Source organism: Oncorhynchus mykiss, chromosome 17, assembly GCF_013265735.2.
Source record: "Oncorhynchus mykiss isolate Arlee chromosome 17, USDA_OmykA_1.1, whole genome shotgun sequence".
Taxonomy (NCBI): Eukaryota; Metazoa; Chordata; class Actinopteri; order Salmoniformes; family Salmonidae; genus Oncorhynchus; species Oncorhynchus mykiss.
The window spans coordinates 1,562,270-1,584,227 of record NC_048581.1 but is presented as its reverse complement, the minus strand read 5'-3'; the positions used below and the strand labels follow the sequence as shown (position 1 = coordinate 1,584,227).

Sequence of the window (21,958 nt, the reverse complement as noted above, 5' to 3'; positions counted from 1 at the left end):
ATTTTACTGGGTGACTTTCACTTGGACTATAAAGGTATCTTTTTACTCAAGTATGAGAAGTTGGGTACTTTTTCCACCACTGGGTGTTGGTTAGTCGAGGAAAGGAGAAGATTTTAAAAAAACATCTGGATGAGCGCATGACTGGCTGATAAGATGTTTTCTTTCTCATACTTCCTGTTCTTTCAGAGCTATTTTGTTGCGTTTAAAAATGAACATATTGGTAATACATTATAAAACGTGCCCTTCACAATCAAACTTTGTAACGTTTTATTCTGTAATTCCCTCTGCGGAATTTGCTCCAACGAAAACATGAGATGTAAAACGCCACTTCAATGCAGCGCGACAACAAGGCAGTTTCGACTACAGTTACGGCAGATGAAAATATCGCTCGCCATATTTGCACGCGCTCATACAAATGACGAGACGTAAAGCCTGTTTATTAAACTGGCGACATCACTGCAAGGTTCCACTTTCAGTCACGCACAACTTCAAGATGCAACATTTCCAAATGCGAACCACAAGGCAAGTTATTGTCAAACGACAAAAATATATAATCGCACTACCATAAAGGAAATACATTAAACATACTCTCTGAAGAAAAAAAAATTCCCCGTGTCATCTAACTTACTCAGCCACGACTCTAGGCTCTCTCCGCCACTGTCTCCGGTCGCCATGGCCTTTGCTGTCGCCTTCCCCCGGTACTCCGTGACTTCTCAAAACTTCACACCGTCCTCTTTGCGGCCGGAAAGAAGTGTCAACTCGTCTAGAGAGACCAGCCAACAGCCGCGACATGTGACTCGAGTTGTGCGTAGTCAGAAGTTACGACGTTCCAAATGGTACCCTATTCCTAGTACGCTCACTTTAACCAGATCCTTACGGTTAAAAATAGTGCACTATAAAACGAAAAGGGTGTCATTTGGAATGTGAGTCGCATACCAGTTATATTACAACTTCTCCGCGGCTGAGCTACGTCCCTATGCTATGCAACGTAAACACATTTTTTTCCACAAGCAGGTTTTTGAAAAGATGTCACAACTTTTCCTTGGCGGTTTATGAGTTTGAGCAATAATACAAATGTATTTATTTTATTTACCCTTTATTTGATCAGGGAGTCATACTGAGACCAATGTCTCTTTTACAGATGAGCCTTGAATTAGATCAATTCCAGAAAACCAATATAAATACCCGAATACAAGATGAAAGTATAACGTCATAAAACAAACACGTTCGTCAGTAATAATGTCCTCAATCAGCTTTCTGAACCTAGAGACACCAGATCAAACACGTTCATCAGTAATAATGTCCTCAATCAGCTTTCTGAACCTAGAGACACCAGATCAAACACGTTCGTCAGTAATAATGTCCTCAATCAGCTTTCTGAACCTAGAGACACCAGATCAAACACGTTCGTCAGTAATAATGTCCTCAATCAGCTTTCTGAACCTAGAGACACCAGAACAAACACGTTCATCAGTAATAATGTCCTCAATCAGCTTTCTGAACCTAGAGACACCAGAACAAACAGATGTAACAACGTTTTGAAGATTGTTCCACAAATAAGGTGCAAGAAGACTAAAAGCTGATGTACCGAACTCAGTAGAGACCAAAGGAGTTTCCAGAGTTAACCATCCCTGAGACCGGATGTGGTAAACAGGTTAGCTACGGTGAGACTTTTTGTAAAAGGGCTTTATAAATGAAAACACACCAACTTACCATATACCTAACATAACTTTCATTCTATCCTTTTTTTTAAATGTATTTTTAACCTTTATTTAACAAGGCAGTTAAGAACAAATTCTTATTTACAATAATGGCCTTGTTCAGGGGCAGAACGACAGATTTTTACCTTGTCAGCTCTGGGATTCGATCTAGCAACCATTTCGGTCACCGTACTATAACCACTAGGCTACCTGTCACCCCTACACTCTAACCACTAGGCTACCTGCCACCCCTACACTATAACCACTAGGCTACCTGTCGCCCCTACACTCTAACCACTAGGCTACCTGCCACCCCTACACTATAACCACTAGGCTACCTGTCGCCCCTACACTCTAACCACTAGGCTACCTGTCGCCCCTACACTCTAACCACTAGGCTACCTGCCACCCCTACACTCTAACCACTAGGCTACCTGCCGCCCCTACACTCTAACCACTAGGCTACCTGTCGCCCCTACACTCTAACCACTAGGCTACCTGTCGCCCCTACACTCTAACCACTAGGCTACCTGCCACCCCTACACTCTAACCACTAGGCTACCTGCCGCCCCTACACTCTAACCACTAGGCTACCTGCCACCCCTACACTCTAACCACTAGGCTACCTGCCGCCCCTACACTCTAACCACTAGGCTACCTGCCGCCCCTACACTCTAACCACTAGGCTACCTGCCGCCCCTACACTCTAACCACTAGGCTACCTGCCGCCCCTACACTCTAACCACTAGGCTACCTGCCGCCCCAAAATGGAGAGTTCCCACTGAAGACATAAGAGCACAGATCATTAGTAGAAACTGTTTTATTGCAAACATTTCCAGTTCAACTTGACTGAATGTCCATTACAAGTCCAGTGTGATTGAGATCATATGCAGTCCAGGAATATTGTTAGAATCAGGTAACCAGTCCTCAGCGTTGCTGTGTTAGAACCAGATAACCAGTTAGAATAATGAACCAGGGTCATATTCATTATGGCACAACGTAGCGAAACGTTTTGCGGCATAGGGTCCTGGACAACAGTAGTGCACTGTATGGGGAATAGGGTGCCCTGCAGCCACAATGTTCAGTGCTGCTGTAGAATTCTGTTGAAGCGATGTGTGATCTCACTGGGCCCCAACGATACCATCATCTCCGCTACACTGGGGCCTTGCTGCAGAGAGAGACAGAGAGAGAGAGACAGACACATAGAGAGACAGAGAGGGAGGGAGGGAGAGAGACACACAGAGAGAGAGAGAGATAGAGAGACAGAGAGACAGAGAGGGAGAGAGACACAGAGAGAGAGACACAGAGAGAGAGAGACACAGAGAGAGAGAGAGAGAGAGAGACAGAGGGAGAGAGAGAGACACAGAGAGAGAGAGACACAGAGAGAGAGATACACAGAGAGAGAGAGACAGAGAGAGAGAGAGAGAGAGAGAGAGAGAGAGAGAGAGAGAGAGAGAGAGAGAGAGAGAGAGAGAGAGAGAGAGGAGAGAGAGAGGGAGACAGAGAAAGAGAGGGAGGGAGCAAGACAGAGAGGGAGGGAGGGAGAGAGACAGAGAGGGAGGGAGGGAGAGAGACAGAGAGAGAGAGAGAGAGACACAGAGGGAGAGAGAGACAGAGAGGGAGAGAGAGACAGAGGGAGGGAGGGAGGGAGAGAGACAGAGAGGGAGGGAGAGAGACAGAGAGAGACACAGAGGGAGAGAGAGAGACACAGAGGGAGAGAGAGAGAGAGCGAGACAGAGAGGGAGGGAGCAAGACAGAGAGGGAGGGAGAGAGGGAGACAGAGAAAGAGAGGGAGGGAGACAGAGGGAGGGAGGGAGAGAGACAGAGAGAGAGAGGGAGATGGATGAGGAAGAAGAAACGTCCTTTTTAAGAGCTGTGACAATCATGTTGCAATCATTTGACAGGACAGCAATCAAACAACTTCTGTTTTTTTTATCCACACTGTCATTGTGGTGCTTTCTTTTTCGCCGTCTCTCTCCTACCTGTAGTCCGCTGAGGGCCAGTCTCTCTCCTACATGTAGTCCGAGGGCCAGTCTCTCTCCTACCTGTAGTCTGAGGGCCAGTCTCTCTCCTACAGTGCCTTGCGGAAGTATTCGGCCCCCTTGAACTTTGCGACCTTTTGCCACATTTCAGGCTTCAAACATAAAGATATAAAACTGTATTTTTTTGTGAAGAATCAACAACAAGTGGGACACAATCATGAAGTGGAACGACATTTATTGGATATTTCAAACTTTTTTAACAAATCAAAAACTGAAAAATTGGGCGTGCAAAATTATTCAGCCCCTTTACTTTCAGTGCAGCAAACTCTCTCCAGAAGTTCAGTGAGGATCTCTGAATGATCCAACGTTGACCTAAATGACTAATGATGATAAATACAATCCACCTGTGTGTAATCAAGTCTCTGTATAAATGCACCTGCACTGTGATAGTCTCAGAGGTCCGTTAAAAGCGCAGAGAGCATCATGAAGAAGAAGGAACACACCAGGCAGGTCCGAGATACTGTTGTGAAGAAGTTTAAAGCCGGATTTGGATACAAAAAGATTTCCCAAGCTTTAAACATCCCAAGGAGCACTGTGCAAGCGATAATATTGAAATGGAAGGAGTATCAGACCACTGCAAATCTACCAAGACCTGGCTGTCCCTCTAAACTTTCAGCTCATACAAGGAGAAGACTGATCAGAGATGCAGCCAAGAGGCCCATGATCACTCTGGATGAACTGCAGAGATCTACAGCTGAGGTGGGAGACTCTGTCCATAGGACAACAATCAGTCGTATATTGCACAAATCTGGCCTTTATGGAAGAGTGGCAAGAAGAAAGCCATTTCTTAAAGATATCCATAAAAAGTGTTGTTTAAAGTTTGCCACAAGCCACCTGGGAGACACACCAAACATGTGGAAGAAGGTGCTCTGGTCAGATGAAACCAAAATTGAACTTTTTGTAAACAATGCAAAACGTTATGTTTGGCGTAAAAGCAACACAGCCCATCACCCTGAACACACCATCCCCACTGTCAAACATGGTGGTGGCAGCATCATGGTTTGGGCCTGCTTTTCTTCAGCAGGGACAGGGAAGATGGTTAAAATTGATGGGAAGATGGATAGAGCCAAATACAGGACCATTCTGGAAGAAAACCTGATGGAGTCTGCAAAAGACCTGAGACTGGGATGGAGATTTGTCTTCCAACAAGACAATGATCCAAAACATAAAGCAAAATCTACAATGGAATGGTTCAAAAATAAACATATCCAGGTGTTAGAATGGCCAAGTCAAAGTCCAGACCTGAATCCAATCGAGAATCTGTGGAAAGAACTGAAAACTGCTGTTCACAAATGCTCTCCATCCAACCTCACTGAGCTCGAGCTGTTTTGCAAGGAGGAATGGGAAAAAATGTCAGTCTCTCGATGTGCAAAACTGATAGAGACATACCCCAAGCGACTTACAGCTGTAATCGCAGCAAAAGGTGGCCTTACAAAGTATTGACTTAAGGGGGCTGAATAATTTTGCACGCCCAATTTTTCAGTTTTTGATTTGTTAAAAAAGTTTGAAATATCCAATAAATGTCGTTCCACTTCATGATTGTGTCCCATTTGTTGTTGATTCTTCACAAAAAAATACAGTTTTATATCTTTATGTTTGAAGCCTGAAATGTGGCAAAAGGTCGCAAAGTTCAAGGGGGCCGAATACTTTCGCAAGGCACTGTACATGTAGTCCGCTGAGGGCCAGTCTCTCTCCTACCTGTAGTCCGAGGGCCAGTCTCTCTCCTACCTGTAGTCCGCTGAGGGCCAGTCTCTCTCCTACCTGTAGTCCGCTGAGGGCCAGTCTCTCTGCTACCTGTAGTCCGCTGAGGGCCAGTCTCTCTCCTACCTGTAGTCCGAGGGCCAGTCTCTCTCCTACCTGTAGTCCGAGGGCCAGTCTCTCTCCTACCTGTAGTCCGCTGAGGGCCAGTCTCTCTCCTACCTGTAGTCCGCTGAGGGCCAGTCTCTCTCCTACCTGTAGTCCGCTGAGGGCCAGTCTCTCTCCTACCTGTAGTCCGCTGAGGGCCAGTCTCTCTCCTACCTGTAGTCCGCTGAGGGCCAGTCTCTCTGCTACCTGTAGTCCGCTGAGGGCCAGTCTCTCTGCTACCTGTAGTCCGCTGAGGGCCAGTCTCTCTCCTACCTGTAGTCCGAGGGCCAGTCTCTCTCCTACCTGTAGTCCGAGGGCCAGTCTCTCTCCTATCTGTAGTCTGAGGGCCAGTCTCTCTCCTACCTGTAGTCCGCTGAGGGCCAGTCGTATAATCTTCATAACGTCTCTGTATTTAGTGTTGCTGGTCTTCTTAGCCAGAGTCTTCAGTTCTACACTGAGCTGGTCGACTGTCAGTTCCTCACCTCCTTTCAGACCTTCCATCAACCTACACAGAGACGGATATGGGACACGGGACAGGCCGTTAACACCAAGACCTGTTAATAGAACACGGTAGTAAACATGTTTCATGGGGCGACAGGGTAGCCTAGTGGTTAGAGTGTAGAGGTGGCAGGGTAGCCTAGTGGTTAGAGTGTAGAGGTGGCAGGGTAGCCTAGTGGTTAGAGCGTTGGACTAGTAACCGAAAGGTTGCAAGATCGAATCCCCAAGCTGACAAGGTACACATCTGTCGTTCTGCCCCTGAACAGGCAGTTAACCCACTGTTCCTAGACCAGTTAACCCACTGTTCCTAGACCAGTTAACCCACTAGGCCATCATTGAAAATAAGAATTTGTTCTTAACTGACTTGCCTAGTTAAATAAAAGGTAAAAAATAAAAATAAAAAAATTTAAAATTAAAAACATAACGTCTCTGTATTTAACATGTAGTTATGGTATGAACCAGAGTAGTCCTGTTAGTCTGTAGTAGTTATGGTATGAACCAGAGTAGTCCTGTTAGTCTGTAGTAGTTATGGTATGAACCAGAGTAGTCCTGTTAGTCTGTAGTAGTTATGGTATGAACCAGAGTAGTCCTGTTAGTCTGTAGTAGTTATGGTATGAACCAGAGTAGTCCTGTTAGTCTGTAGTAGTTATGGTATGAACCAGAGTAGTCCTGTTAGTCTGTAGTAGTTATGGTATGAACCAGAGTAGTCCTGTTAGTCTGTAGTAGTTATGGTATGAACCAGAGTAGTCCTGTTAGTCTGTAGTAGTTATGGTATGAACCAGAGTAGTCCTGTTAGTCCTGTTAGTCTGTAGTAGTTATGGTATGAACCAGAGTAGTCCTGTTAGTCTGTAGTAGTTATGGTATCGTACCGTACGACCAGAGTAGCGATGTGTTGTGTCTCTGAGCTGAGTGCTGTCATCTGTTGGTCAGAGAAAGAAGGTCGAACCCAAAGGTAGGAATACTCTGAGGACACCAGGTCAGACACAGATGAGATATGACCCTGAGACAGAGAGAGAGTGAGTGAGAGCGAGAGAGAAAGAGAGAGAAAGAGAGAGGAGAGAAAAGGAGAGAGAATTAGACAGAGGAGGAGGGTGGAACCCAAAAGTAGGATTACTCTGGAGCTACCAGCTGAGACAGAGAGAAGATATGTGAGTGAGACGGAAAGAGAGAGAGAGAGATGGTGACCTCCAGACAGACAGGCTCCACATTCTGCACTGGGCTGTGATATTCTCAAACTGGGAAAGTTGAAAGGCCAGAGGGATGAAGGGATTGTTTTTCAGCTGGTGCCCCGTTACCTTGGTTACGTCCATAGTTACCTTGCACACAGGTGTAGAACCCGTGTGATGAGGTCATAGTTACCTTGCGCAGGTGTAGAACCCCTGTGATGAGGTCATAGTTACCTTGCACGCAGGTGTAGAACCCATGTGATGAGGTCATAGTTACCTTGCACGCAGCTGTAGAACCTCTGATGAGGTCATAGTTACCTTGCACGCAGGTGTAGAACCCGTGTGATGAGGTCATAGTTACCTTGCGCAGGTGTAGAACCCCTGTGATGAGGTCATAGTTACCTTGCACACAGGTGTAGAACCCGTGTGATGAGGTCATAGTTACCTTGCGCAGGTGTAGAACCCCTGTGATGAGGTCATAGTTACCTTGCACGCAGGTGTAGAACCCATGTGATGAGGTCATAGTTACCTTGCACGCAGGTGTAGAACCCCTGTGATGAGGTCATAGTTACCTTGCGCAGGTGTAGAACCCCTGTGATGAGGTCATAGTTACCTTGCACGCAGGTGTAGAACCCATGTGATGAGGTCATAGTTACCTTGCACGCAGCTGTAGAACCTCTGATGAGGTCATAGTTACCTTGCACGCAGCTGTAGAACCTCTGATGAGGTCAGTTACCTTCCACGCAGGTGTAGAACCCATGTGATGAGGTCATAGTTACCTTGCGCAGGTGTAGAACCCCTGTGATGAGGTCATAGTTACCTTGCGCAGGTGTAGAACCCGTGTGATGTAATCTGGTTGCAGAACATCCTGATCCTGGACCTGTGTCCCGTACACTTCCTGGATCCGCCCCTGCAGATCCCTCACCAGCCAATCGCGTTGCACCGCGTCATCGATGCGCTGCTGCAGGTGGATCCTGGGAGAACACAGAGTGGATTATCACTGAGATTACTGAGGACTGGTCTAGAGTGAGTTGTTAAGATAAGGGTGGTTAGGAGAAGAATTGAGAAAGCTGATCCTAGACCATTATCTGCTAGAACCAGGGGTGGGCGATGCCAGGCAGGACTCAGGGGTCTGATTGGGGTCACACCTTCTCTCCATCTGATTAACCAAACTGCATTCTAAACTGAAGATCATGACTAGGTGATTAGAGGAGTCATTTATCATGACTAGGTGATTAGAGGAGTCATTTATCATGACTAGGTGATTATTGGAGTCATTTATCATGACTAGGTGATTATTGGAGTCATTTATCATGACTAGGTGATTAGAGGAGTCATTTATCATGACTAGGTGATTAGAGGAGTCATTTATCATGACTAGGTGATTATTGGAGTCATTTATCATGACTAGGTGATTATTGGAGTCATTTATCATGACTAGGTGATTAGAGGAGTCATTTATCATGACTAGGTGATTAGAGGAGTCATTTATCATGACTAGGTGATTAGAGGAGTCATTTATCATGACTAGGTGATTAGAGGAGTCATTTATCATGACTAGGTGATTAGAGGAGTCATTTATCATGACTAGGTGATTATTGGAGTCATTTATCATGACTAGGTGATTAGAGGAGTCATTTATCATGACTAGGTGATTATTGGAGTCATTTATCATGACTAGGTGATTAGAGGAGTCATTTATCATGACTAGGTGATTAGAGGAGTCATTTATCATGACTAGGTGATTAGAGGAGTCATTTATCATGACTAGGTGATTATTGGAGTCATTTATCATGACTAGGTGATTAGAGGAGTCATTTATCATGACTAGGTGATTAGAGGAGTCATTTATCATGACTAGGTGATTATTGGAGTCATTTATCATGACTAGGTGATTAGAGGAGTCATTTATCATGACTAGGTGATTATTGGAGTCATTTATCATGACTAGGTGATTAGAGGAGTCATTTATCATGACTAGGTGATTAGAGGAGTCATTTATCATGACTAGGTGATTATTGGAGTCATTTATCATGGCTAGGTGATTATTGGAGTCATTTATCATGACTGAATGGGGGCAGGTCAGCAGACACAATATACAGGCAGAAATACACAGTGCAACAGCACCACCTGTTGCCAGGGTAACAGTCTCTTAGCTAACGTTCCACTCCCTGCGCTCCGCTCCACTCCCTGCGCTCCGCTCCACTCCCTCCCCTCCACTACCTCCCCTCCACTCCCTGCGCTCCACTCCCTGCGCTCCACTCCCTGCGCTCCACTCCCTGCGCTCCACTCCCTGCGCTCCACTCCCTGTGCCAAAGAGACAGGACGTTCTGCCATCTTCAACTTTGAAGGTTCTATCATTAATGAGCTTGAGGAGCAAAGAGGAGTTGATCCTGATTCGATTATCCCTCGCAGCTATCCTCCAATCACAACGATTTAGGCAACTAATGGAACTATCACTGTTTAATCTCCACTGAAAGTGTTGCTATCCGGTTGCTAAGCAACCATTTTGGGGGGGGGGGGGGGGGGGTTCAGCCATGGTAAAACCAGTGTGTTGACAGCGTGAAAAGTTGCAAGCTCACGTCTAAATTTGCAGAGTAAATACGTACTGTAATTCCAACCACAAAACGTCTTAGGCCTTGATTTTAAGAATCGAAATAAGCAACAGCTTGCCTAGCTAATAGCTAAATGTTGGTTTTTTGATTTAGTAATATAATTATAATTATATTTGAGGCTCCACATGTCGACATGTAAAATATTCATGTTATTTTCAAACAACCAATGAGCAACTCAGCCGTAAACCATCTGCATATTGAACGTTGAGATCGCCAGAGACCCAGTCTCTATGGCAATGACAAGGAGTGGCATGTTAACTAAAGAGACTGGTGCTCAGACTATCCACAGCTCTGTGTCAGACTACACTACCTGGTGGCTGAGTTAAGAGCCCCAGAGCAACAGGGACAAACCTACTATGGCTTCCACCCTTGAACTAAACTCAACCTTGAGGTTTGACGGCAGCCAGTCTACAGAACTTGTGGGGGGAGGGGAGAGATGGACACACAGAGACAGACAGACAGGTAGTGTACTTGTTAAACTCAGGTAGTTTGTCCAGGTCTAGCAGGGAGGGGAGAGATGGACACACAGAGACAGACAGGTAGTGTACTTGTTAAACTCAGGTAGTGGGTCCAGGTCTAGCAGGGAGGGGAGAGATGGACACACAGAGACAGACAGACAGGTAGTGTACTTGTTAAACTCAGGTAGTGGGTCCAGGTCTAGCAGGGAGGGGAGAGATAAACACACAGAGACAGACAGACAGGTAGTGTACTTGTTAAACTCAGGTAGTTTTTCCAGGTCTAGCAGGGCAGAGACAGACAGACAGGTAGTGTACTTGTTAAACTCAGGTAGTTTGTCCAGGTCTAGCAGGGAGGAGAGAGATGGACACACAGAGACAGACAGACAGGTAGTGTACTTGTTAAACTCAGGTAGTTTTTCCAGGTCTAGCAGGGCAGAGACAGACAGACAGGTAGTGTACTTGTTAAACTCAGGTAGTTTGTCCAGGTCTAGCAGGGAGGAGAGAGATGGACACACAGAGACAGACAGACAGGTAGTGTACTTGTTAAACTCAGGTAGTTTTTCCAGGTCTAGCAGGGCAGAGACAGACAGACAGGTAGTGTACTTGTTAAACTCAGGTAGTTTGTCCAGGTCTAGCAGGGAGGGGAGAGATGGACACACAGAGACAGACAGACAGGTAGTGTACTTGTTAAACTCAGGTAGTGGGTCCAGGTCTAGCAGGGAGGAGAGAGATGGACACAGAGACAGGTAGTGTACTTGTTAAACTCAGGTAGTTTGTCCAGGTCTAGCAGGGCAGAGACAGACAGACAGGTAGTGTACTTGTTAAACTCAGGTAGTTTGTCCAGGTCTAGCAGGGAGGGGAGAGATGGACACAGAGACAGGTAGTGTACTTGTTAAACTCAGGTAGTTTGTCCAGGTCTAGCAGGGCAGAGTGGGTGGTGATCTTGGACGGGTTGAACTCAGCGATCAGTTCCTCCATCTTACGACCGACACGGTTACCTGCAGGATGACAGGGGGACATTCATTTAGGATGCTTCTCAAATGGCACCCTACCACTACTTCCGACCCCTATTCCCTCTATAGTCCACTACTTCTGACCCCTATTCCCTGTATAGTGCACTACTTCTGACCCCTATTCCCTGTATAGTGCACTACTTCTGACCACTATTCCCTGTATAGTGCACTACTTCTCTGTATAAAGATATTCCCCTGCGCCTCTCTCTCTCTCCCCCTCCCTCTCTCTCTTACTGTTGAAGCCAGATCCACAGTGTGTGGTGATATCCAGTAGTGCTTCAGGTAGGGCCCCACTCCTCTGGAAACTCTGTATGTAGATATCTCCTTGTCTCTTGGAGAGCTTACTGCCATCTCTGCTGAGGAGGAGAGGAAGGTGTCCAAACACCGGGGGCTTCCAGCCCAGAGCCCTGAAATAATAACATAACATAACCAGGGGGCTTCCAGCCCAGAGCCCTGGAATAACAACAATAACATGACCAGGGGCTTCCAGCCCAGAGCCCTGAAATAATAACAATAACATGACCAGGGGGCTTCCAGCCCAGAGCCCTGGAATAACAACAATAACATGACCAGGGGGCTTCCAGCCCAGAGCCCTGGAATAACAACAATAACATAACCAGGGGGCTTCCAGCCCAGAGCCCTGAAATAACAACAATAACATGACCAGGGGGCTTCCAGCCCAGAGCCCTGGAATAACAACAATGACATAACGAGGGGGCTTCCAGCCCAGAGCCCTGAAATAACAACAATAACATGACCAGGGGCTTCCAGCCCAGAGCCCTGAAATAACAACAATGACATAACGAGGGGGCTTCCAGCCCAGAGCCCTGAAATAACAACAATAACATGACCAGGGGGCTTCCAGCCCAGAGCCCTGGAATAACAACAATGACATAACGAGGGGGCTTCCAGCCCAGAGCCCTGAAATAACAACAATAACATGACCAGGGGCTTCCAGCCCAGAGCCCTGAAATAACAACAATGACATAACGAGGGGGCTTCCAGCCCAGAGCCCTGAAATAACAACAATGACATAACGAGGGGGCTTCCAGCCCAGAGCCCTGAAATAACAACAATAACATAACCAAGGGGCTTCCAGCCCAGAGCCCTGAAATAACAACAATGACATAACGAGGGGGCTTCCAGCCCAGAGCCCTGAAATAACAACAATGACATAACGAGGGGGCTTCCAGCCCAGAGCCCTGGAACAACAACAATAACATGACCAGGGGGCTTCCAGCCCAGAGCCCTGAAATAACAACAATGACATAACGAGGGGGCTTCCAGCCCAGAGCCCTGGAATAACAACAATAACATGACCAGGGGGCTTCCAGCCCAGAGCCCTGGAATAACAACAATAACATGACCAGGGGGCTTCCAGCCCAGAGCCCTGAAATAACAACAATAACATAACCAGGGGGCTTCCAGCCCAGAGCCCTGGAATAACAACAATAACATGACCAGGGGGCTTCCAGCCCAGAGCCCTGGAATAACAACAATAACATTACCAGGGGCTTCCAGCCCAGAGCCCTGAAATAACAACAATAACATAACCAGGGGCTTCCAGCCCAGAGCCCTGGAACAACAACAATAACATAACCAGGGGGCTTCCAGCCCAGAGCCCTGGAATAACAATAACATAACCAGGGGCTTCAAGCCCAGAGCCCTGGAATAACAATAACATGACCAGGGGCTTCAAGCCCAGAGCTCTGAAATAATAACAATAACATGACCAGGGGCTTCCAGCCCAGAGCCCTTAAATAACAGCCTAGTGGGAATTCCACCGGTGTGTGTGTGTGTACCTGTACAGCAGCAGGTGTGTGTGTGTGTGTACCTGTACAGCAGCAGGTGTTTGGAGGTAGAGATGAGCCACTCTGATCCTCTCAGGACGTGGCTGACCTCCATCAGGTGGTCGTCTACTACGTTAGCCAGGTGATAGGTGGGGAAACCATCAGCTTTCAACACGACAGGGTCTCCTTCAACCTGGAGCAGGAGCAGAAACTATTCACCCCCGTTTGACTTTTCCCCCACATTTCGTTGTGTTACAGCCTGAATTCAAAAATGAAAATGGATAGTTTTGTTCGTCACTGACCAACACACAACATCCCATAATGTCAAAGTGGAATTCTGTTATTCTATTATTTTTTTTTTTACAAATTAATTTAAAAAATGAAAAGCTGAAATGTCTTGAGTCAGTTAAGTGTTCAACCCCTTTGTTATGGCAAGACTAAATAAGTGTGCTTTAACAAGTCTCATAATAAGTTGCTTGGACTCATTCTGTGTACAATAATAGTGTTTATCATGATTTTTTTGAATGACTACCTCATCTCTGCACCCCACACATACAATTATCTGTATTTCAGTGAATTTCAAAACACAGATTCAACCACAAAGACCAGGGAGGTTTTCCAATGCCTTGCAAAGAAGGGCACCTATTGGTAGATGGGTGAAACAAAAATTACAAAGCAGATTGAATATCCCTTTGGGAAGAGGAAGATGTTCTCTATCCATCTACTACATTTTCCAGGTGAGGAACCGTCAGATTAACACGGGGTCTCCTTCAACCTGGGATGGGAGGTGGACTTTCAATTATATATGTGTTTTGAAATAAGAAAAGCACTTGCAAATCTGAGGTTACTTGTTGCCGGGGCGTCGGAAATTTTTAAAAATGCCACACTGCTTGCCGGTACAGCTTGTGTTTATCTATCTCACATATCTGCTGGTTTACCTGGGCCACCTCATGACGGTTCCACCCGAAGACCAGGTCGTTAAAGGGTTCCACTCCAGACTCCAGTCGGAACCTGATCACATGGGGGACCTTCTGATCCAGCTTCTCCTCCAGCTGGTCTGGGCGGAGGTGTCTGCACCTGTTGTCATACCTGCAGTAGAGGAATGTTCAGATACGCGTGTGAGCGAGTCTGTCTGTCTATTTAAACATGTCCATGAATGTGCTCCCGAGGAGGCGCAGCGGGTCGAAGGCACTGCATCTCAGTGCTAGAGGCGTCACTACAGACCCTGGTTCGATTCCAGGCTGTATCACAACCCGGCCGTGATTGGGAGTTCCATAGGGCGGGGCGCGCAACTGGCCCAGCGTCGTCCGGATTAGGGTTTGGCCGGGGTAGGCCGTCATTGTAAATAAGAATTTGTTAACTGACTTGCCTAGTTAAATAAAATAAATAAAAGTATGTGTGTGTGTTTAGTCAACTCACCGCGGTGTCTGTCCGCTGCGTAGGGCCTCTCTCTTCAGTAATTCTAGTCTCTGCTGGCTGCAGAAGCAGTGGTAGGCCTTCCCTGTCTGGACCAAGGAGTCAGCAGCCTGGCTGTACAGGGACAGCCTCTGGGACTGGAGGTAGGGACCGTACTGGCCTCCTCCACGAGGACTCTCGTCTGGGGGGATACCTGGGGAGGGTAGGATGGAGATGGACGGTATCCACGTTAGCCAACATTATTACATGGGCAAAAATGCAATTATGACTGGTCGGAGTCCACAGCGTGTTCTAGAATGTAAACAAAGCTGTGGAACTGAATGTCTAGAATCTGAATTAGATTCCAAATACTTGGAATGTGTTGGAACGCTCACGGGTGCTAATGTCTGTTGTAAAAGTTGTCCAAACTCCTTAATATCTAAATATGTCTCTGTTCCTACCAGACCCCCCAGCATGAACTCTACAGACTCAGCCACTCCCTGCACCAGTCTGTCCTACCAGACCACCCCAGCATGAACTCTACAGACTCAGCCACTCCCTGCACCAGTCTGTCCTACCAGACCCCCCCAGCATGAACTCTACAGACTCAGCCACTCCCTGCACCAGTCTGTCCTACCAGACCCCCCCAGCATGACCTCTACAGACTCAGCCACTCCCTGCACCAGTCTGACCTACCAGACCACCCCAGCATGAACTCTACAGACTAGCAACTCCCTGCACCAGTCTGTCCTACCAGCCCCCCCCCAGCATGAACTCTCAGCCACTCCCTGCACCAGTCTGTCCTACCAGACCACCCCAGCATGAACTCTACAGACTAGCCACTCCCTGCACCAGTCTGTCCTACCAGACCCCCCCAGCATGACCTCTACAGACTCAGCCACTCCCTGCACCAGTCTGTCCTACCAGACCACCCCAGCATGAACTCTACAGACTAGCCACTCCCTGCACCAGTCTGTCCTACCAGACCCCCCCAGCATGACCTCTACAGACTCAGCCACTCCCTGCACCAGTCTGTCCTACCAGCCCCCCCCAGCATGAACTCTACAGACTAGCCACTCCCTGCACCAGTCTGTCCTACCAGCCCCCCCCCCCCCCCAGCATGAACTCTACAGACTCAGCCACTCCCTGCACCAGTCTGTCCTACCAGACCACCCCAGCATGAACTCTACAGACTCAGCCACTCCCTGCACCAGTCTGTCCTACCAGGCCACCCCAGCATGAACTCTACAGACTCAGCCACTCCCTGCACCAGTCTGTCCTACCAGACCCCCCCAGCATGAACTCTACAGACTCAGCCACTCCCTGCACCAGTCTGTTCCTACCAGCCCCCCCCAGCATGAACTGTACAGACTCAGCCACTCCCTGCACCAGTCTGCTCTGGTCTGTGTTTAGGTGTGTGTGTGTGTGTGTGTGTACGTGTGTGTGTGTGTAATTAAGTCTGTCCTACCAGCCCACTCCAACATATCCTCTATAGACTCAGCCACTCCCTGCACCAGTCTGCTCTGGTCTGTGTTTAGGTGTGTGTGTGTGTGTGTGTGTGTGTAGGTGTGTGTGTAGGTGTGTAGGTGTGTTATTAAGTCTGTCCTACCAGCCCACTCCAACATATCCTCTACAGACTCAGCCACTCCCTGCACCAGTCTGCTCTGGTCTGTGTTTAGGTGTGTGTGTAGGTGTGTAGGTGTGTGTGTAGGTGTGTGTGTTATTAAGTCTGTCCTACCAGCCCACTCCAACATATCCTCTATAGACTCTGCAGCTCCCGGCACCAGTCTGCTCTGGTCTGTATCTTCCATGCGTAAGATGAAGCTCCCTCCATACTTCTTAGCGTAGATATAGTTGTAGAGGGCTGTACGCAGCCCCCCCAGGTGTAGGAAACCTAGAGAGACATGGGTCAATTATAGTTGTAGAGGGCTGTACGCAGCCCCCCCAGGTGTAGGAAACCTAGAGGTTAATTATAGTTGTAGAGAGCTGTATGCAGTCCCCCCAGGTGTAGGAAACCTAGAGAGTAATTATAGTTGTAGAGAGCTGTACGCAGTCCCCCCAGGTGTAGGAAACCTAGAGGTTAATTATAGTTGTAGAAAGCTGTACGCAGTCCCCCCAGGTGTAGGAAACCTAGAGAGTAATTGCAGTGTGGCATCACTGTAACAGTCCCGCTAGGTGGCATCACTGTAACAGTAGTGTTATAGCAGGTACAGGTTATAGTCTGCGTCCCTAATCCCTGTAGTGTACTCCTTTTAGCCAAGGCTCAAAACCAACAACCAACCCAAGGGTTGTAGAGCTATATGCACTGTGCAGGCTTTAACCCAGCACTAACACACCTGATTATTCAACCGATTGTCTAGCTATTAACAGCCAGTCGTGGGTTCAAATCCCAATCAGTCTACACCCCCCCCCCAAACAAATTCGTTGCATTATTTTACCTGTTGGACTCGGAGCGAACCTCACTCTCACATCCCCATGTTCATGCTGATGACCAACCTCGTCACATTCAGATGAAAAGCATCTCTTCCGCGAGTTCTTCATCCTCATGTATTGCTGCTTTCCGCCGTGTCCACCACTGCGGTTGAAAGTCAATGTGTTCTTCAACAACACTGGGGTATCGACTTTACGGACGCTCCTTCCTGTACTGTATTGGCAACACCGCGTACACGTTTTTATTGGAAAGCATCTGGATGGTGTGCTGCAATGTATAAACGATGACAGGAGCATGATAATAATTAGCTAACTTACCGAAGTTACAAAACAAAGTTATCCATGTGTTCCACTCGCTACAGAGACAGCTAGCTAGCTACTGAACGCGGAAACGTTTTAGCACCACAAGGAGAGGAGCGTCTTTGTGAGAGGGGGGAAATTGCTCTTACAAATTCCTTCTACCGATGTTTGTTGTTTAAGGATCGATTTGCGTTGTTGATTTAATCGTGTCTGAAGTTGACCGTTAAAACTGTACCCCCGGCTCTCGACACATGCCAATTTACGTGACGTCATCACACCACTTCCTGGTTTGCGCTGTTAAAAAATAAAAGTCCGCCCACCGATAAAAGCGCAGTGTGAAAACCTTAATGATGGAACTATTGATACCCAGAACACAAAGAGTGGTCGAATCCGGAACGAATTAATATTATTTAGAAAATCGTTTTATGACGCCACACTTTCTGCACATTGTTGTTTAAACAGTTCGCTTTATTGACTATAGTATAAGCGTATGTCTAAAGCATCTTAGATAATGGCCTCGATTCAGTTTTTGACCGCAAAAAAAAGGGAAATAGGATGGAAAGTGCGAACCTGCAATGTGGTAACTAACTGTCGTTGCCTACGAAGACTCGCGACTAACCTCTGCGTTGTGGGAGATTTGATGAATAGTGTGGGGAAAAAAACGTACATAAACATCAAACATTGCTTTTCATTGATGACCAGCAGATGTCACTAATGTGGATTGTGTTAAAGCTCAGTGTAATGAACAATCAAAAGGCACAATTTGGTGAAAGCCCCGATGGCTTCAGAAAGCCTCGGTTTCCCATCACTAGAACATCTTACCCTGAGAACCTTTATTAAGAGTAACTAAGGTAGTCGTGAAATGTATACTTTTTCTATTGGTCCGTTTGAATACATGTTTTTGTGTGCTCTGATTGGTTGCAGGTATGACGCCACACCTCCACCGGTTTCCTAGGAAATGGTGGTACATTCAGTCATCTGTAACATTCCTTGCCAGGGGACAGAGAGGAAGCCATGCAGAGACAGTGCTGCTGTCTCCAATGGGTGTATATTCAGTATTCACCTTGCCAGAAGACACCGGCCCAACCTTCACGCTTGTTTACACTGCACTGGAGCCGGAATGCAATCATCGCTGCATTAAGACACTGTGGCGCCTGCGCTAGATATGGGGCAGAAAACAAACCTCAATGCAGGGTGGGATATGCCACTGTACTCCACATTTTACCTCTATCGACACTGCTCCATCGAGAAGATTGAAATACTGCCAGTTTTCCCAGAAAACTGCCCTTTTTTTGCTCATGCTAGCTAGCAGGAGCCACAGCAGCCTTCGTTGACACTGTCATTCCAAAATGGCTGCTGTGGCGGCAACTAGCTAGCAGGAGGACGAAAAAGGGGAAAACTAGCAGTACTTCAATCTTCTCGGTGGGCGCAGTGTGGACAGGTAAAATTTGGAGTACAAGTGGCACATCCCATCCCTGCATTGAGGTACGTTTTCAGACCTATATCTCGCGCTGGCTCCACGGTGTCTTGATGTAACCATGATTGCTCTCTGACCCCAGTGCAGCTCAGTGTCTTGATGTAACCATGATGGCTCTCTGACCCCAGTGCAGCTCAGTGTCTTGATGTAACCACGATTGCTCTCTGACCCCAGTGCAGCTCAGTGTCTTGATGTAACCATGATTGCTCTATGACCCCAGTGCAGCTCAGTGTCTTAATGTAACCATGATGGCTCTCTGACCCCAGTGCAGCTCAGTGTCTTGATGTAACCATGACGGCTCTCTGACCCCAGTGCAGCTCAGTGTCTTAATGTAACCATGACGACTCTCTGACCCCAGTGCAGCTCAGTGTCTTGATGTAACCATGACGACTCTCTGACCCCAGTGCAGCTCAGTGTCTTGATGTAACCATGACGGCTCTCTGACCCAGTGTAGCTCAGTGTCTTAATGTAACCATGACGGCTCTCTGACCCCAGTGCAGCTCAGTGTCTTGACGTAACCATGACGACTCTCTGACCTCAGTGCAGCTCAGTGTAAACAAGTGTAATGGTAGTGAGCAGACATCGACACTATTAAAATAAACATATTTTTCTGTGGTGGCCTATAGAGGACAAACTGGTATTATATCACCACACAATCAACTTGAACTGGTTTGTCTTGATTCATCATTTGAAGCACAGACACACTTCCCGTATGAGAGGAATTTTCCCATCCAGATCCAACTTGATCTCCCTGGGACATTTTTTGATCTTTACCAATACCATTTACCGTCATCACCACAAACACTGATATAATCAATACCATTTACCGTCATCACCACAAACACTGATATAATCAATAACATTTACCGTCATCACCACAAACACTGATATAATCAATAACATTTACCGTCATCACCACAAACACTGATATAATCAATAACATTTACCGTCATCACCACAAACACTGGTATAATCAATACCATTTACCGTCATCACCACAAACACTGATACAATCAATAACATTTACCATCATCACCACAAACACTGATATCACCAATAACATCTACCATCATCACCACAAACACTGATATAATCAATAACATTTACCATCATCACCACAAACACTGGTATAATCAATAACATTTACCATCATCACCAATAACACTGATATAATCAATAACATTTACCATCATCACCAATAACATACACCATCATCACCAATAACATACACCATCATCATAACATTCACCATTATCACCAATAACATACACCATTATCACCAATAACATTCACCATCATCACCAATAACATACACCATCATCATAACATACACCATCATCATAACATACACCATCATCACCAATAACATACACCATCATCACCAATAACATACACCATCATCACCAATAACATACACCATCATCATAACATACACCATCATCATAACATTCACCATCATCACCAATAACATACACCATCATCACCAATAACATACACCATCATCACCAATAACATACACCATCATCATAACATACACCATCATCATAACATTCACCATCATCACCAATAACATACACCATCATCACCAATAACATACACCATCATCATAACATACACCATCATCACCAATAACATACACCATCATCACCAATAACATTCACCATCATCACCAATAACATACACCATCATCATAACATACACCATTATCACCAATAACACTGATATAATCAATAACATACACCATCATCATAACATACACCATCATCACCAATAACATACACCATCATCACCAATAACATACACCATCATCACCAATAACATACACCATTATCACCAATAACATTCACCATCATCACCAATAACATTCACCATCATCACCAATAACATACACCATCATCATAACATACACCATCATCATAACATACACCATCATCACCAATAACATACACCATCATCACCAATAACATACACCATCATCACCAATAACATACACCATCATCATAACATACACCATCATCATAACATTCACCATCATCACCAATAACATACACCATCATCACCAATAACATACACCATCATCACCAATAACATTCACCATCATCACCAATAACATACACCATCATCATAACATACACCATCATCACCAATAACATACACCATCATCACCAATAACATACACCATCATCACCAATAACATACACCATCATCACCAATAACATACACCATCATCATAACATACACCATCATCACCAATAACATACACCATCATCACCAATAACATACACCATCATCACCAATAACATTCACCATCATCACCAATAACATACACCATCATCATAACATACACCATCATCACCAATAACATACACCATCATCACCAATAACATACACCATCATCACCAATAACATACACCATTATCACCAATAACCTACACCATCATCACCAATAACACTGATATAATCAATAACATACACCATCATCATAACATACACCATCATCATAACATACACCATCATCACCAATAACATACACCATCATCACCAATAACATACACCATCATCACCAATAACATACACCATCATCATAACATACACCATCATCACCAATAACATTCACCATCATCACCAATAACACTGATATAATCAATAACATACACCATCATCATAACATACACCATCATCATAACATACACCATCATCACCAATAACATTCACCATCATCACCAATAACATACACCATCATCACCAATAACATACACCATCATCACCAATAACATACACCATCATCATCATAACATTCACCATCATCACCAATAACATACACCATCATCATAACATACACCATCATCACCAATAACATTCACCATCATCACCAATAACATACACCATCATCATCAATAACATACACCATCATCATCATAACATTCACCATCATCACCAATAACATACACCATCATCACCAATAACATACACCATCATCACCAATAACATTCACCATCATCACCAATAACATACACCATCATCACCAATAACATACACCATCATCACCAATAACATACACCATCATCATAACATACACCATCATCATAACATACACCATCATCACCAATAACATACACCATCATCATAACATACACCATCATCATAACATACACCATCATCACCAATAACATACACCATCATCACCAATAACATTCACCATCATCACCAATAACATACACCATTATCA

The 21,958-nt window shown here is 45.8% G+C and overlaps 2 protein-coding genes across 6 annotated transcripts in view; both read right to left on the bottom strand.

The window, feature by feature from the left end:
- The window catches only part of LOC110493339 (ADP-ribosylation factor-binding protein GGA3), a 25,739-nt gene extending 24,909 nt beyond the window's left edge, over nt 1-830 (bottom strand). Inside the window, exon 1 of one of the 2 annotated variants that reach the window (XM_036948532.1) lies at nt 629-830. In XM_036948532.1, the coding sequence (XP_036804427.1) occupies nt 629-674 (46 nt within the window). In that variant the 5' untranslated portion in view covers nt 675-830. The remainder of the gene's footprint in view (nt 1-628) is intronic. The other variant, XM_036948531.1, reaches the window with a different exon arrangement.
- Nucleotides 831-2,502: 1,672 nt separating this feature from the next.
- On the bottom strand, nt 2,503-17,533 carry LOC110513275 (probable glutamate--tRNA ligase, mitochondrial). 4 transcript variants are annotated; one of them, XM_036948528.1, is made up of 11 exons: nt 16,961-17,533; nt 16,261-16,416; nt 14,547-14,736; nt 14,066-14,216; nt 13,172-13,320; nt 11,572-11,744; nt 11,214-11,322; nt 8,072-8,225; nt 6,955-7,085; nt 5,951-6,092; nt 2,503-2,868 (listed from the first exon to the last, which is right to left on the bottom strand). In XM_036948528.1, exons 1-11 carry the CDS (start codon nt 17,247-17,249, stop codon nt 2,782-2,784), a joined length of 1,731 nt encoding a protein of 576 aa, XP_036804423.1. In that variant the 5' UTR covers nt 17,250-17,533; the 3' UTR covers nt 2,503-2,781. The 4 variants fall into 4 exon arrangements, 3 of the variants coding, with proteins under 3 accessions (XP_036804423.1, XP_036804424.1, XP_036804425.1); XM_036948529.1 differs by having other exon boundaries at nt 11,572-11,690; XR_005036729.1 differs by lacking the exon at nt 6,955-7,085.
- Between the last annotated feature and the right edge of the window lie 4,425 nt (nt 17,534-21,958).

Excerpts from the sequence above, each read along its gene's own strand:
- LOC110513275 (XM_036948528.1), bottom strand. The coding sequence starts at position 17,249 with ATGCTCCTGTCATCGTTTATACATTGCAGCACACCATCCAGATGCTTT. Across the intron at positions 14,217-14,546 it reads CGCAGCGGACAGACACCGCG|GTATGACAACAGGTGCAGAC; the intron begins GTGAGTTGACTA and ends CCTCTACTGCAG. Across the intron at positions 7,086-8,071 it reads GGGTTCTACACCTGCGCAAG|GGTCATATCTCATCTGTGTC; the intron begins GTAACTATGACC and ends TCTCTGTCTCAG.